The following is a 17,983-nucleotide window of genomic DNA, read 5'->3' as shown; positions in this document are numbered from 1 at the left end:
AGGGTCCCCCTTTCTCCGCATCCTCACCAACACTCGTTGTTCCTTGTGTTGTCGATCTTAGCCATCCTGACAGGTGTGAGGTGGATCTCATTGTGGTTTTGATTTGCATTTCCCTGATGATCAGTGATGTTGAGCATCTTTTCATGTGTCTGATTTCACTCATATGTGGAATTTAAGAAAAAAAACAAAGGAGCAAAGGGAAAAAAGAGAGAGAGAGGCAAACCAAAAAATAGACTCTTAACTACAGAAATGGTTACCGGGGGGAGGTGGGTAGGAGGATGGGCTATGATGGGGATGCAGGGGTGCTCTGGTCGTGATGAGCACGGGGTCATACGTGGAAGTGTTGAATCACTATATTGTACACCTGAAACTAATATTACACTGTATGTTAACTAACTGGAATTCAAATAAAAACTTATAAAGAAAAAACCATAGGTTTCTTGGAACAAGGTTGGAGCTACGAATATGAACTTACGTTTGTCATTGGTTTTTCCAGTACAACCCAGGTGATCTTCCCAGCACAGCTCCAGCCCTGGTGTGTGTGTTCCCTCCTTGCTAGAGAGAGTCACTCTCCCACCTTGCACAAGCCCTCATAAGTGGGCAGCTTCAGGCTCTCCATCTGAAAGAGGACATTGATTCTCCTTAGCAGATTTTCCAAACCTGTATACTTGGAGGTCAAGTGACCGTTGGCAAGTGCACACCCCCATGACTTCCACCCACACCGCCACCCCACACCCTGGCAAGATCACATTGAACTATTCAGGGAAAGTTTTTACTGAATGCAAGGAGAATATGACCCTTCTGCATTATTTATTAGGGGCTAACAATACCCATCATATGTAGAATGTATTTGGAAATAAATTCGTGATGTTAGGAAACAGCAGAGGTCCCAAGCCTATTAGGATCTCTGACACATACATGAAAACACATCATGGTCTTTTTTTTTTTTTAAAGATTTTATTTATTTGACAGAGATCACAAGTAGGCAGAGAGGCAGGCAGAGAGAGAGGGGGAAGCAGGCTCCCTGCTGAGCAGAAAGCCCGATGCGGGGCTCGATCCCAGAACCCCGAGATCATGACCTGAGCCGAAGGCAGAGGCTTAACCCACTGAGCCACCCAGGCGCCCCACACATCATGGTCTTACCTTTCCTGCAAGGCTGGGAATTGACCATGAGACAACTTCACAAAGAAAACAAGTATCTTTAACCTTTTATTTGCCATTAGCTCTCTGGGCAGTTCATCTACTATTGAGTAAGTCTTGGAAAACCATTTGAAATTATGAATTCCTAAACTTAACTTCTAATTTTTTAAAGATTTGTTTATTTTTGAGAGAGAGCGAGCATGGGTGGGGAGGGGCAGAGGAAGAGAGAATCTTAAGCAGATTCTGCACTGAGCGCAGAGCCTGGCTCGGGGCTCAATCTCACGACCCTGAGATCATGACCAGAGCTGAAATCAAGAGTCGGACACTTAACTGACTGTGCTGCCCAGATGCCCCTAACCTTACCTTCTTATACACCTTTTTTCTTCCTTTTCTATGAAGGGAGAAAGAATTTTTACATTTACTAAGCACCTACTGTGTTCCAAGTGCTACAGCTGGCCTCTGGATGTCCGGAGTGGTGGGCATTCCTACCCCCATTTTAGACATGAGGTAGATGAGGAAACGGAGACTCAAGGTCATGCAGCCGAGAACCAGGTCTCCATTTCAAGCGGAGACTTCTTATCCGACATTTGACTTTCCCCCGGGCAGGAATGCGAAGATTTTCTCCCTTGGCTTCTGTATCTATCACCACAACAATGCTACATAATGCGAAACCACAAAACCAGTAGCATAAAGCCATCAATGTTTATTTTTGCTGCGGTCTGTGGGTCAGCTGGGCGGTTCGGCTGCTCCGGGCCCCCCGCTGGGTGGTCTCAGCCGCACTCCCTCCTGCACCTGCAGTCCGCTGACCCGGGTGGGCTGGGGTTTGTCGCGTGGCCGCCAGGCAGAGTTCCAAGAGCATGAACAAAGCACATGGCTGCTTGAGGCCTGTGCTCAGAACTGCCACCCTGTCCCTTCGGCCACATTCTTTCGGCTAAAGCAAACCATCTGGCCGGTCCAGATTCCCAGCAAAGGCAAGCAAACGCCATCTCATGCTGGGGGGTGGGGGGGTATTTGAGTCACATTGCAGGGGGTGTAAATATTGGGAAGGGAAGAATTGGGGCCAATTTTGCAATTAGTCTGCTTCAGTTCCCATTGTGGGGCAGCTCTGCCCCCTTGGGGGCACCTGCTTACTATAAGCCTCTGCTCCCCCCACCCTGCAAAGCCTGCTCTAGGAGCCTCTCCTCATTTACACTAAGGGGCAGGACGGCTGCTGCGGAGAATTTTTTTTTTTTTTAAGATTTTATTTATTTGTTTGACAGACAGAGATCACGAGTAGGCAGAGAAGCAGTCAGAGAGAGAGGGGAAGCAGGCTCCTGCTGAGCAGAGAGCCTGATGTGGGGCTCCATCCCAGGACCCTGGGATCATGACCTGAGCCGAAGGCAGAGGCTTTAACCCACTGAGCTACACAGGCACCCCTGCTGCAGAGAATTTAAAATGACTCCTTTCCCAGGAGGAAGGAGGGCAGTCAGCCTGGCAGGGGTTCCACCCCTCTGATTAAGCTAAAGCAGGAGCGCTCAGCATGAGCCAGCAGGCAGAGGGGAGTCTGGGGAGCTGGGGGCAGCAGGCCTTCCAGGGACCCACAGATCCTTCTCTGCCTACACCGGAGACTGGTACTCCTTGCGGAGTCCCCTCCGGAGTTGGCTCCCCCTTGCCCAGCCTCAAGCATCCTGTTTTGCTGTCAAAGCCAGGACTCCCCTCCTCTCCAGGAGCTCAGCCGCTCACCTTCCCACCAGCCTCTGCAAAGACCTCTCTGTCCTGTGTGCTTGTGGTTTCCAGGGAGGAGGGTTGCAGGGCCAAGGCCATTTCCGCAGGACTCCAGGGCCAGGCTGGACCCCACAGGAAGCCGGAGGGGCGGGGAGGTACTGAGCGGGGTGGAGCGGAGGAGGGAAAGTGAGGGCTAGGGCAGAGGTGGGAAGAGCTGCTGGGTTCCTGGAGGACAGGGACAGGACCTGGAAGCTCATGAAAAGAGATACAACACGCTGGGAAGAAACTTGAGAGACAGGGGTTTACACATCCAATTTGAAAGATCAGAGATAAAGGGACAAGCCAGGGGAGGCGGACGTTTGCTGCCCGTGGAGACCAAATCAGGTCCTGCCTGCCCCGTGCCACCTTCCGCCAGCGCGTAACTCAGGAGCGCCCCCTAGGATCCTTGCGAGGCGGTGGTCCCAGAGCTCCAACCCCAAAGCGTCCTGTGTGGGAGGGAAAGAAACTCCTGATTGCACTCTCCACTGGTAGGTGGGATAGGTGTCCTCAAAAGAGGCACCTGCCCAGTGTGGGACTTTGCAGGCAGAACGGGTTGTGTATATTAACACAGGTGTGTATATTAAGCTTGCAGGTACCAGCCGATATTTCCGTAATTCTTCTGCCTGAGAGAGAGGAACAGGTGTCACTGAGAAAAAGAGCATCTGCCTTTGGTTTGGGACAGTAAGAGTAACGGTACTAGACAGAGGGAGAGGCCCGTGAAGCCAAATTCATCACCAAGGTGGGAAGGTCCTGGGTAGCCATGTCGGGGGCGGTGAGCGCTTGGGAAAGGAAGGCACAGGGAGGCCGGGGGACCACACCCAGGTCACACAGCTGGGCTCTGCACTTGGGTCGGTGGGAACTGCCCCGCCCTCGTCCATTTCAGCCTTGCCCTCTGTCAGTTGCCCAAGAAAAGTAAAACTACAAAGTCTTTCACTTCAAGTCTTGGGAGTAGAGCTCGCTTCTACGAGACACTTTCCTTTCCCGTCCATTGAGGCCATTATGCAGGAGCCCGAGCGACCTTCCGGCACTAATTCTGCAGCAAACGGTCAGGGCTGAGTTCTCCAAAAACAAGTGGGCATGATCCAGCCCAGACAGAAGAGGTTGTCCAACAGGCGCCTGAATTCACGGGACAAAACCCCACAGTGTGAGAAGCTTCAGGGCCAGAGCAGGGGGTGCCGAGGAGTCTGACCCCTGTCGGCTTCCTCTTACTTCACGGGTTCCTGGGGCACTAGGGAGGCTGGGAAGGGGTCTCTGGGCCTATGTCCTCGCTCCAGTGCCAGTTGTGTCCCCCTAAGCAAGTCCGTGAACCTTCAGCCACTATAAGATGAGAATCTCCATTTCTACCCCCACATTCCACTCCAAGATATCATGGGAAGGAGGTTCTGCAAGGGTCCACCCTTCGGCTTCTGCTCAGGCTCGCCTTGCTGGGCCTTCAGCTCCCCATGTGAACAGTGACAGCCCCAGGCCAGCCAACAGCCCTTGCGTTCTACGACTCAGGGATGAGGACCCAGTTGTGGTGTGAGATGGGCAGGTGCCTTGAAGGGCTGAAGACACTGCACCCGTGGGGCCAGGTGTTAAGGGATGACAGCAGGTTCCAGGATGACCGGAGCCTGTATCTGCCTGACAGAACGAACTCATTCCTGCCCCACTTCCTCTCTACACCCTCCCACACTCAGGCTGAGGTCATGCACCTGGGACACCGGGCCTTCCCAGGAAAGACCAAAGAGAGAACAAGGCAAGAGGCAAGCCAATGTTTGTAGAGGATACTTGCCCAGAACTTGTTATCAGGAGATCACCGTGCACCACCTTTGATGCAGAATCCTCCCGAGGAAGGCTTGGTACCAGGTGTCCCAGGAGACTGGGGCGGGGACAATAGTCTGTGACCTGGCAATGTAGGTAGGCATGCTGGTTCCCATGTCTCAGGAGGGCCCAGGGAGGTTTGTAAAAGCACAGATTCCAGAACCCTGCCCCACATGGGTGAAAACCAGAATGTCTGGGGTCAGAGCCCCAGAGGCTGCCCTGCGAACAGATCCCCTCTAATGTGACAGCGGCGTGGGTGCTATTTCTATAGATGAGAAAGACGGAGAGAGGGGTGCCTGGATGGCTCAGTCAGTTAAGCGTCTGCCTTCCGCTCAGGTCATGGTACCAGGGTCCTGGGATCAAGTCCCGCATCAGGCTCCCTGCCCAGCAGGGAGCCTGCTTCTCCCTCTCCCTGCCCCCCTGCTTATGCTCTCTCTCTCTCTCTCTCAAATAAACAAATCTTAGAAAGAAAGAGAACAGAAGGAAGGAAGGAAAGAAAGTTGGAGAGAGAGAAGGACTGAATTCTTACCCTGGGTCTGCATCAGACTTGGAATGGGACCTCAGGTCAATGACTTACCCAATCTAGGTCTCGACTGATTTTATTTTAAAATGAAAACAATTCGGGACACTGGGTGGCTCAGTCGGTGAAGCGGCCGCCTTCAGCTCAGGTCATGATCCCAGAGTCTCGGGATGGAGCCCCACATCCGGGTCCTTGCTCTGCAGGGAGCCTGCTTCTCCCTCTGCCTCTGCCTGCCACTCTGCCTGCCTGTGCTCTCTCTCTCTCTGGCAAATAAATAAATAAAATCTTTTTAAAAAATTAAATAAAAAATTTAAAATGAAAACAATTCTGCCGGCTTCCTCAGGATTCCTGGGGAAATGCAGCAAGAGGGGCGGTGAGGAGAGAGCCCTTGTCCACGCTCTCTTGGACCTCTGCCGTCAGCGTCGTTCCTTCCGTTGGATGAGGAACTCGGGCTCCGAGGGGTGAAGCAGTTTGCTGGGGTCCCAAGGCCCTGGAGGAGGAGCCCCACTGTGAGTCCAGGCTCCCCTGGCTCCAGAGCTTTCCTTGCCATCAGGGTGTTCCTCTGGGAATTTAGAAGTCAGGTGGGTGCTAGGAAGTCAGCTGTGGCACGTGGACCAGCAGGACTGGCATCACCTGTGAGCTCATTAGAGATGCAGCTTCTGGGGCCCCGCCCCCGGCCGCCTGCTCCAGAGTCTCCAGTGACCCCTGGGCATCTTTAAGGTTGAGAAGCCGTGTTGAGGAAGCCTGGAGATTGGATGAGAGAGCGGGAGTCTGAAGATAAGGGTGTGGTAAACACACAGAGTCCAACCCAAACGGAAGATCCTCGAAGGGGTGAGCGAGGAGGCCGCCTTTAGTGCGACGCATCTGTGAGGAGAGAACAGGTGCGCAGCATCTCGGCCTTTTTGCTTCCGTTGCCCGGGAAGCTCGCCTTCTCTGAGAAAGTCCGACCCTCCAAGAGAAAGAGTTTTCATGTGGAAACAAATTGCTTTCATTGGTCTCTGTGTGCGGGAGGGGAGTGTATTTCATTTTCAAAGGTACTATATTTTCTTTTATTTTTAAAAAGAAAGAAAGAGGGGCATCTGGGTGGCTCAGTCGGTTAAGCATCTGCCTTCGGCTCAGGTCGTGATCTCCAGATCCTGGGATGGAGCCCCATGTTGGTTCCCAGCTCATGGGGGAACCTGCTTCTCCCTCTCCCTCAGCTTCTCCCCCTGCTTGTGCTCTCTCTTTCACTCTCTCTCAAATGAATAAATAAAATCTTTAAAAAGGGGGGGGGCACCTGGGTGGCTCAATGGGTTAAGCCTCTGCCTTCGGCTCGGGTCATGGTCTTAGGGTCCTGGGATCGAGCCCCGCATTGGGCTCTCTGCTCAGCGGGGAGCCTGCTTTTCCCCTCTCTCTGCCTGCCTCTCTGCCTACTTGTGATCTCTCTCTCTCTGTCAAATAAATAAATAAAATCTTAAAAAAAAAAAAAGAAGAAGAAGAAGAAGGAAAAAATCAGAGAGAAAGCGTTTAGCAAAGCAATGTGTCCTCACTTTTCCTGTATTGGGAGTGACTCCTTTATGGCAGGGAGCACCTACCGGGAAGGAGGGCCAGTTAGGCGGGGGGATGTTCAGCGTCCACAAGATCTTCTCTCAGGTTAAATTGTAAGACCCATCCATGGGAAGGCTATCCCACCCCCACCCCACCCCCCGATACTCCAACAGCAATGCCCCCCACCACCCGCCTACACAAGCTGCTCCCTGCCGAAGGTCACGCCCAGGGCTCAGATGTCAAACTGGCAAACCAGGGCTACAAGGTGTGGGAAGACATCCAGGCAGCACCCAGAGTGCTCACTCTGGGGTGGGGGGTGTCAGTCCAGTACAAAGGAATGCCCAACCTGGGCCCAGAACGTCCGGTAGGGTTTGATGCAAGAAGGAATGTCTCTGCTCCCTCCTTGCCTTTCCCAGGTTAGCTCTGTCGATGCTGCACGACCCCCCTGGGTGAGCTGGGCTTTCTTTCCAGCGACTTGAGCAGGTGTTCTCGTGTTTACGTTCTTGGGGTGCCTGGGTGGCTCAGTGGGTTAGGCCTCTGCCTTCAGCTCAGGTCATGATCCCAGGGTCCTGGGATCGAGCCCCACATTGGGTTCTTTTCTCAGCGGGGAGCCTGCGTCCCCCTCTCTCTCTGCCTGCCTCTCTGTCTACTTGTGATCTCTCTCACTCTGTCAAATAAATAAAGAAAATCTTTTCTAAAAAAAGTCATGTTCACGTTCTTGATGGGCGAGCCCCATGTTATTTCACCCTTATGAGGCTCTTTTCTGAGACCCAGATAGGTCGGTGAAGGACACAGACCCCCTGAAAGAGTCCAGGCATCACGTGACCTCGGCATCCCAGGCATTCCATTAGGTCGATGGCTCCCAAACGGGCCAGTTGGGAACATTCCGCAGACCTGCTCCCTGCCTTCCAGGCACTCGTAGGGTAAGGCAGAGATAGGGACACATCGGTTAATTAATGTCCCCTTTAGTTGGGCTGCTTCTGCCGCCCCCAGTCCTGTCCTCTTGTACCGGCTTCACCTCAAACTACCCAGAGTGGAGTGGGCTCAACCAATTTCTTTGGGTCTTTCCCTCCTTGTTTTGTTTTCGTTTCGTTTTTCCATTATTTTTCAAAAGTCTGGAAGAAGGGGATTGGGGTTGGGATGATACCATCAGTCTGTCACTTCTAACTTCGTTCTGTTAACAATTTTTGGAATCACGTGCGTAGAAGCTTTGATTTTGAAAAACTAAGGCACTTTGAAGTTTTGACTCCAGAAAGTCCTTTCAGCTCAGCCGTGCACACTTCTAGAAGCTGAATATGAAAGAAGAACTGCCCGCCCAGGCTCCCGCTGGGGACCTGGAGCCCTCACTCTCTTCACCGTGCCTGGTTTCAGAGATGACGAATTTTAAGGGTGTGCTGGGAGCCAGGGGGCTGCCACTGGTTTAAAAGGAGACCGCTGAGAGCTGCCCCCGCCCCGTTCTCCGTTCTCCCCTTCCTCCCTTCTCATTTCCCTGGAGGCGAACGGGGAAGACTGGTTATTGACAGCTGGGCAACGCGCACGATAAAGTTTAACGGTTTACATCCCCTTGTACGACTCTGTCAATGTTTTCAATGGCTCACCTTCTCGGGGGCTGGTTCTCACACTCTACTGACTCCCTCCTTCTTCTCTTTTCCCTTCAAGCGTGCAAACGCAAAGAGCAAGAACCAAACAAAGACAGGAACAATTCCCAGAAGAAATCCCGCCTGGTGTTCACCGACCTCCAACGCCGAACACTCTTTGCCATCTTCAAGGAGAACAAACGCCCGTCCAAAGAGATGCAGATCACCATTTCCCAGCAGCTGGGCCTGGAGCTTACGACCGTCAGCAACTTCTTCATGAACGCCCGCCGCCGCAGCCTGGAGAAGTGGCAGGATGATCTGAGCACAGGGGGCTCCTCGTCCACCTCCAGCACTTGTACCAAAGCGTGATGGAAGGACTCTCGGGTGGGCACAGGTCCCCTCCAGGTGAGGACAACCGACACAAAAGAAAACACAAAAGAAAAAGACACCGGATACTTAGCTGGGGCCCTTCACTGGTGATTTGAAAGCACAATTCTCTTGAAAAGAAACTTCTCTTCTAGCTGTAATCATAGGCCAGGTGTTCTTTTCTTGTTTTGTTTTTCATGGCTATGGAGTCCAAGTGCAAGCTGAAAAATGAATCTCTTTGAACCGGACATTGTCCTCTGAGCATGCTAAGCATCCCAGAAATCCAAATGGGGTGGGGGGGGGGCCTTCCTGGAGCGGATTGATTTCAGCGTGGTGTTAGCCAAGCTCAGGATCTCTTCAGGTGTCAACAGTCCCACCTGGGGCCCTGTTGCAGTCTGAGTTCCCACGTGTCACGGTGGGAATTTGGCTCGTGTAAGGATTCTGAGTTTGGGCTCCCAAGATGATACCATGAGAGATTCTTCTAGCAACAAGAATGACCTCATTTGCTTTCCCAGTGCTTAGCCTCATCATACCACAGTACACCAAAGTTCACAGCCATAACATAAAAAACATCAGAATGAAATTACTGAGCACAACTTTTAAATACGGAAATTAAAAAAAAAAAAATCCGAGGACCTGTTTTTCCAACTCAGGCATCATACCATTGAATGGTTTAGAAAGCTTTAAGTTGATCCAGTTTATGATTTTCTTTTCCTTACCTCCTGGAAATCTCACGTGGTCTTGGATCCATCAAAAAAAAAAAAAAAATCAGTTCTCTTGAGCTCAACATATCAAGCACAACGTAGATAAACAGAGAAGTAAGGAAGGTTCTGGATTCACCGCATCTGGATTTTCAAGACGCTGATTGTGAAGTCATTAGGGAATCGTTGGGAATATGGCTTCAAGCACATTTTGCAGTTTGCTACAAATTCTGTTTGTACACAATGCAGACGCACACTCAGGAGGCCAATTTAACTGTTACGGTACATGGAGCAAATGCAGCATTTTCAAAGATCTAGATTTTTTTAGATCATCGATGTGTCCTTCTTGGTTAGTAGTCACCTGGTTCCTCCCACTGTGCATTAACACGATTCATTCTCACTCTTTCGCATTTCGGTTGTTTCCTCATCCATCCCATTGGTAGGGCCGTTTTTCAGTGTTTTCTAGCTAGAAAATTAAAAAAAAAAAAAAAAGTAATTCAAACCACCATACATGTTACTCATGAGGGTCATCTAGTCCCCAATCTCTTCCATTGTCGAATCACCCTTGCAAAACCACGGAGTAAATCTGGAGAAAACACAGCACACCAAAGAAGCAGAATACTGCAAACCAAAGACATTTCTTACTTGCCATTTTCTAGCCTAAAAATACTGTGATTACTTTTAGAAATCAGAAAACCTCTGCAACTCCAAATGGCATTCAGCTCTTGCATTTGGCTCGCCATCGGGCTGAGCAGACCGGCTAGCCCAGCCACCCAGGGAGTGGCTTTGCCACGCCAGCTCTGGTTCCTGGCTACCACCTTCCCACAGCACGTGGAAGAGCGCCCACAGAACTCTGGGAGATGCGAAGGTCACGATGTGCGTATTTACCAGTGAATGGCCCCAGGTGGGCCCCATGGGGGTGTTCGAAGCAAGCCAAACGCTGCAATGATTCTTTACAGACACTTGAGACTGACTTTTTTATGAATTACTTAATCGAAACCAAAGAAACTTTTTCTGCACCTACTTCTGCAACAAACAAAACTGTTCCATTAAAATGAATAAATAAATAAATACGTAAATCAGTGAACGTCACCATCACCAAGAAGGAAGCACGCCAGAAAAAAAACAAAAAAAAACAAAAAAAACAGCGAGACACACTGTGTGTAAACAGACCTCTTGGGACATTTTTTGGAAGCAGATTTTAAAGAAAGGGTTGAGACAGGAATAGATATAAGGAAAAGCCTCGGCGGCTCCTGCTTCATTGGACAACTCATCGGTAATCGTAAAGTTGAAGATTGTCTTTAATTTGTGCCTATGCAGTTTTTCAAAAGAACACGGAACAGAACAACAGAAACCTCAACAGCTACAATACCAAAGACGAGGATTTCTCTCATCTTTTGTTTCCGTTCAGTATCTCCTCTTGTCTGGCTAAAATACTAATAGCGTCATTGATCTGTGTAAAGGTAATCAATTTTGTTTCTGAGCAACAAAAGGCAAGGGTCATTGATTTGATTTTATTTTTTCCCTTTAATTTTGTTTTATGGCTTTCTGCCCCAACCTGGAATCTCCCAGAAGGTTCCATGGACTCCAAGTTTAAGATGTTGGGATACTGATCTGTTCCCTCTACTCCTCGGAGCACGGGGAATAATGTCACTTGAATGTTCTTTGCTTATCCCTTAGACTTGGTTCCTTCTATGTTCAGAGTCTCAGCATCAGGGGAGGGAAGGGGAGTGAGGGTCAGGGTTAGGGGTCTTGGTGACATGTACTCTCCTGAACCACAGAACCAAAGAGTTTATAGAGGAATCAACAGCCTCATTTTCATGTGATTGCTACATCCTAACGGCTACATTTGGGGGTGGGGGGGAAAAACGTAAAAATAATTGCCAGTTTCTACTTTTCTATCAGCTTTTTAAAATTCAGCTGTAAAGTTGCATTTCTAAAGAAAGAGATATATATATAATATATGAATACATATATAGATTCAACTTGACATTGGTGATAACCCCAAATTCTTGCTGTCCAAGTCCATGTCTGGTTTTGGTCAACTGCTTCATTTATTAGGCCTTAGTTCCGAATTTTGCTCGTTTCTCATGCCATCCAAGAGTCCGTTTTCCACTGTGGATGATTTGGAGTACTCAGATTTCTGTGAAAATTCCCAGGAAAGTTGAAAGTCAAGCATTTCAGCATTTAACCTGTTGATAAATGGACTCGTGGCGCAAATGAGTTTTATTTGTATTTGGAGTCAGCTCTAGATGAACGCCTCAACCACCATCAAGGTGGCGAGTGAGGTCTGTCCATGAGACCTGGCCCGCCCGTGGGCCAGTGGGGAGCTCGTCTTCTGTAACTGCTGGGAAGCCTCGGGGGTCCGGTCCCAAAAGCTGTGGAAATGAGGCCAGCCCAGAAATCTCTCCAGGAGCCATCCTCCCATCAGGGTGTTGCTGATCTCTGCAGGGAGCAGATCCACCAAAGGGACTTCTCGTAGGGGAAGTCCAGCTCCTCTTGGAATGGCTGATCGGGTTTCCCTGGCGTTTGGACCAGCCTGTGTGCAACCCGGCTGGCACTGGAGTGAGGCAGCGGTACCGACTGGGGGCTTGTCCCCATCCTGGAGGGAAAACGCAAAGCAGGATTTGGGGAGAAGCCTAGCGTCCTGCTCCCCGGAACCCCATCATCCGTGGTGCCACCTCCTCGCTCCCCACCAGTGAGGGAGATGGGGGTCTCCCTTTGCAGGGACAGCAGCCGCAGAGCTGGGAAGGAATGCGACTCTCCGTGGCTCTTGTGTTCCATCCTACTTTGGGATGTCCCAGGACTTTGCCCTGTATCCTTTCGTCTCTTCTCGTATCCCATGTTTCCTTGGTCAAACGACGGAGAAAAAAGCATACTTCTGCCGGGGAATGCTCCCTGTGGGTTGAAACAAAGGAACTTCCAGTCGGTGATTTCTACATAAAACCCTTGTGACTTGTGGCCAATGTTCTGGAGATTGGATTGAGGGAGCAAACTTGCTGGGTTTGGTTAGTGATCCTTCGGCACACTAATCTCACCACTTGGGTTCGGGCACCCCTGAAGATGTCAAAACCAAAAGAGCCTGCCTTTGTGGCCTGAGATTTCAATACCAATAAAAGCTCTTGTAGCCACGTCCGCCCCCTCAGTGGTCCCAGTGACCCGAGGAGGACGTCCTGATGTACAAAAGACAAGAACTTCCCTCCAGATGTAAATGTCTCTAACTGGATAATGTCATACCAGAGAGAGGTGCTTGCTTTTAGACAATTATTTACAGACATATATGAATACATGTGTGTACACGTGTGTATTCATATACGTACATATCAAAATGGTAAGCCCTACAGAATTCCAATTTGTGAAAAATCTGAAAAAGAAAAAAACCTTACCAATTAAAAGGTGATGAAATTTGACCCAGTGGGTTTCCTCAAGCATTTCTAAAATTTACTTAAGTTCATAATTTCAGAGAAAATAACCATTTGGACTTAGTTAATAGGTGAGGATCTGTTTCTTCAATCCAAGAAAAATTCCAGGTGCACCTCAGCCATTGGGAACGAAGGGGACAGCGTGAAGTTCGGGACAGTTCTGAACCAAAATTTACACTCTCGAGGCAGCAGAAATCTAAAGGCTCTTGAGTGGGAAAATAACGTTTCTCTATTCCTGGAGGGAAATAGGCTCGCTTTACTTTTGTTTTCAACGTGATTTTGGTACTGGGGACATAATCCTTTCATTCCGGGAACATTTTTTAAAAAGCCAGCCTATTTCATTTTTAAAGGAAAACAGCGACAACATTAAAAACTCCACTCTGTTATGTAAAGGCTTTTCCAAAATGTGAAATGACAGGTTGTACCACTTAAAGGTACAGGAGAGAGAAAGGAATGAAGGACTCAGCAGGACGCTTTCTCTGGAGAGATCAGAGCGTCTCCTCCGCGGCTTTGCCTACAGGCTCCTGGCAACTGTGGACATAAGAAATTTAAGCTAATTTTCATCTCTCACTAAAGTGAAATCAAAATTCAAAAAGTAAATCTCTCTCTCTCACACACACATACATACATATATATATACACACACACATATATATGCATTTATAATTCAGTGTATTTGAAAGCTAAATATAAATGCTTTTTAGATGACTTTTCATCTTACCTGTGCTGGGCACTTATCTATTAATGCCAGCAAATTAAAGTTGAACAAATTAAAAAAAATCACGACCACTTGGTATAGGTGGGGACGCTTTCCCACTTTTGCAAATGCTGGTAAAATTACTAAAGTGTCCGATTACCATTACCGCAAGGTCCTGAAAATATAACTTTATGCTGAACTCAGATTTTCCACAGGTTGTATAGTAGGAATTTTTTAAAAATATAAAAAGAACAGCCTGAGTCCCAGTGTTGTCGAAGAAGAATGGACTATTTTAAAAAGCCGAGAAAAAGAGGTAATATGTGTGGTTAAGGTTTGACCCCAAAGCCCAAAGACAAGTCCTATGGAAATAACTAACATGGTTCTTAACCGATCAGAGATTTTTGTTGTTCTTCTTGCTCGCTGCTGCTGCTGGGTGATTCGGACTCGTCAGCCTAACCAGGAGGAGTGAGTAGGAAATGATGGAGAAGGAAGGGATCGGGCTGGTGCGTCCGTAACTTTTGAATATCCACATGCAAGACTGGATAGCTTAATAATTTTGTACATTTAGCTAAGACCAAGTTACCCTCTAAAACAACAGGAGATTCTAGTTTGCAAATAAGGCCCCAAAATCCTTACTAAAGGAAGAAGGGATGGTTCATTATATAAGTCTCATAAATTAATGACGTTGGCTTTAGATATGGCTGTCCCAATGCCCATTTTCTGCCCAGGATTTATTTCTTCCCAAGGGGGCGGGGAGGGGGGTTTGTTTTAGAAAGTTTCAGAATGTGTTATTAAATACCAAAATAATTATTAAAATAATATAAGGCCTTACGTGTATAGGTTAACACAAAGCCTATCATTGAGGCCGATGGGCTATTTTGCATGAATCCCACAGGGACCAGAAATGCTCATTGTTCTCAGATACCAAAAGGACTCTGACAGTCTGAGACATGTTAAAGCTAGAGCCCAAGCTGTCCTTACAGGTTTTTGAGTTTGGTTGACTGGAATCAACCAGCTGAGACCTTTTTAGTGGACAAAATGTGTATAGGAAAAAAACACGTCGCTACAGGTCTGTCCGTTCCATGGAAGCCTTCCACTCTGTTCCATCTCCAGCAGCAGACGTTTCCCAGGGTGTAAACCTCGGGAGATAAGTTTGTCTGAAGCTTCTCCAGTCTGTCAGCATGGATGAATATGGATTTAGAGGCATCTCTCGACATGTATTCTCACAGCCGTCCTTATAAGCAACCTACATTTCCTGTGGGTGTCCAGAGTGTGAACAGACATCGCCATACATAGACACTGTCCCCTGTTACAACAAATGAGTTCAAGTGACCCCTCAACACACATGCGAGACTTCTACAATGTACGTTGCTTTCTTTACTATATCATTGAAGACTAAAGTGCAGGAAAGAAAAGTATCCCAGCGTCTTCATGGTGTACACTTGAAATTACTTTCATTTGGGCACATCCAAGATAAACTCAACTTTCAAGAAAACTGGGATATTGTTTAATCATCTGTGTAAGAATGACACATCTGCTTGAGGACTTCGGTTGAATAGCTTTATTCTGGATCTCTCATAACTACAGCTAAATCCAAAGACCTGGAAAAGGATAAGAAAGAAAAAAGAAAAAAAAAAGGAAAAAAAAAAAGAAAAAGAAAAAAATAGCAAAGTGCAAACTCATAGGAGAAAAGTGGGCTCTGGTTTCCAGGGTTGAGACAATGGGATCTGGTGTGGTGAGGGTTGCACCAGCTAGAGGGGAATTGGGGATTTTTTTTTCTGCGTGCTTGTCACATCAAAATGGTCTTTATGAACGTGAGGAAGTTTCAGAAGTTATGATTTCCTGCTTTATTTTCACTTAGACTGTCGAAAGAGGCTATACATGTTATCCATCAAAAAAAAAAAAAATGAAGACCGTCAAAAGGAAACATTTTTTCCCCTTGTCTCTTTGGGTTATGACCCAACAGGCTATGTACCATTAATGTAATTAATTTATTTGAATTAGTTTCTAGCACACAAATGTATAGGATTTTGGTAATTAGTATGTCATCCTAGGTTGATTTTACTCCTCGTGCTTATTTATCGAAACACAGACCAAGGGTGCATCAGAGATGCAAAATTTCTTTTAGAATTCTCTTGAAAGATGGTTTGCTTTCTAAAGCAGTGAAATTCTGTTACAGGAAAGAAGTACAGGTTACCAAAAAAAAAAAAAATCAAGGTATTTTTCCTTCTTGAATTAACTTTGAAAATAGTTTAAATAATGATTATTAAATTATTTAATTTAAGTTTGCAGCCCCACCTGGTCCCAGGCAAACGTCACCTTTTAATTATTGGGGCCCTCAGAGCCTTCCTATCGTAACTTATTTATTTAACTTATTCAGCATCTATGAAAGGTGCACTGTATAATTTATAGTTTTTATTTAAAACAGTAGAGAGCACTGCAGTTTGTTTGCTGTGAGAACAACAGAGCAAAGTCTGTGGATGAGCAATGACTATTCAGCCCGAACCTGTGCGTTCAGAAAACACATGTCGAGACCCTGCTTCACCAGCCTGGATGTCGGGGCTTCTTTGCAGAAACTGGAAAAAAAAAAATAAGTTTTCAAAGATCATAACAGCAAAAAGAGAGAAACCCTTACACTAGCTGCTTCCAAGAATGAACTCTGTGTGTGTGTAAAACAACCAAATAAAAAAGGGAAGAAAAAAAAAAAGCAGAAAAAGGAAAAAAAAAAGGAAAAACTTTCTATTTCTAGTGAGAACCAAAGAAGGCTACCTCACTGACTTTTTCCATTTGTAATTTTAATCGTGTTGATGACACCAAAGATACCAAAGATTTCTTTCTCTGTGCGGTCTGCATTTTGCTTGTGCTCTTTTATAATTTTAACTATACTCTCTGACATATGGTATGTACAGCCACAGCTCAGATACCCCAAAGAAATAATTATCAATGTGGCGGTGGCTGCTAACTTGGGAAGGGATATTTTCTGTGTTTCTCTCATTTGTTCGCTGTCCCCTGCACACATTCAGGATTCAAGTTCAGATGCTGCTGTAATTGGACTCCTTAAATTCCAATTCCAAATTGGTGAAGAAGACTGGTTGGAAGTGACCTTCATTCTTAGCCATGACCTCTGTCCTCACTTTGGAGCTATCCCAGTACAGATTTCTAATGTCCTGAACCATAGAGATTCTAATCATTGAGTGAAGGAGCTGGAAGGGACCTTAGAAATCCTTTAGTCCAAGCCCCAGAGGCCCGGAGGAGTGAAATAGTTGTTCAAGTCAACCGTCTAGAGGCAAGGCCTAGGCAAGCTCCAGGGCTATACCCATTGCTCAGAGTGCCCTTGGCACGAGATGGGCCGCATGCTGGCAGAGGGGAAAGGGGCCATCCTTTAGCAGTGAGTGGGGCCTGGGGCTTCTCCCTTAACCTTTTCACTCTGTAGAAGTAGCCACAGGCATTTCCATGTCTGTCTGGTTAGAATCTCAACATAAAGTCACATAGGATCAGTTGCCTGGAAAGGCGACCAGTCCTGAGCTATTCAAGCCCACTGAGGGGTTTTGAGCCTGGAAGTTATGCATTGATCCATGTGACCCCCACTGAGTCCCCGCATCACAAAGTGTTGCTAATGTAAACATTTAATTCAGTGAGAAGAGAAAGTTCCTTCTTGGTCTGTTGAGTTTCATTATTACAGATATTTTTTGGTCATATTTATTGGAGAAAGGGAGTTTGATCACTGCACATGTGACAGTGATGCTGTTCAGCTTCTGTCCTATTCCCCTGGGCTTGTGGGTGTTGATACTTTGTTTCTAGGCCAGCTCTGTATTTATGAGAAGTTTAAGCCTTACACCCGTAGGTCCTTAAGGATTATTCATTGTAAATGAGAGATGACACTAGAATTTCAGAGAAATGGATGGCCCACTTTAAGAAATGATTACTTAAAGTTACTTCTCTCTTCCCTTCTTACTCATAAAATTGATGGGTCTTCTCTAAGTTTCTTTTGATTCCATTAGAAGATTAAATCACTATTAAGATCCATTCATCAGAGTGATTTGTATGTTAGCCAATGAATCATTCTCAACTTTTGACCAGATGGGTTTCAGATGTGTGCAAAGATCCACCGTTAGTCTGTGTTTACTGAGGACTAGTAGTTTTCACTTCGAATCCTGTAGTTATCTTTGAGCTTTTGAAAAGACCATTAAACAAGCTAAGAAGGGAAAAGACCAATCAACCCACCAGCCCATGCATCCAAAGACTAGCTAGTGGAGGAATTGAGACGACAGATTGACAGCCTAGGAGACACCTAACCCCTTTCTGCAGTTTCCAGCACAGACAGAGGTGCAAGTTCTCTCTGGTCCAGACAAGCTCCAAGCTCCGTCCTCCCCCGCCCAGACGAGGCAAACTGGTGAGGTCTTCCTTCCAGACAGCAAATGACTTCGGTTTTCTTCCCTAATTCCTCTTAAAAATAGAATCCTCAGGATACCTGAGAGACATAAATAAAG

General features: G+C 47.2%; 1 protein-coding gene across 1 annotated transcript in view; it reads left to right on the top strand.

Annotated features, from left to right (window-relative positions):
* Nucleotides 1-10,486, top strand: part of ONECUT2 (one cut homeobox 2) — a 47,189-nt gene extending 36,703 nt beyond the window's left edge. Inside the window, exon 2 of the mRNA XM_080821155.1 lies at nt 8,390-10,486. Within this exon, the coding sequence (XP_080677281.1) occupies nt 8,390-8,676 (287 nt within the window). The 3' untranslated portion in view covers nt 8,677-10,486. The remainder of the gene's footprint in view (nt 1-8,389) is intronic.
* Nucleotides 10,487-17,983: the final 7,497 nt, after the last annotated feature.

This window comes from Martes martes (assembly GCF_963455335.1).
Source record: "Martes martes genome assembly, chromosome: 13".
NCBI lineage: Eukaryota > Metazoa > Chordata > Mammalia > Carnivora > Mustelidae > Martes > Martes martes.
Note: the sequence above shows the minus strand (reverse complement) of the source record. Positions and strands in the feature narration are given on the sequence as shown.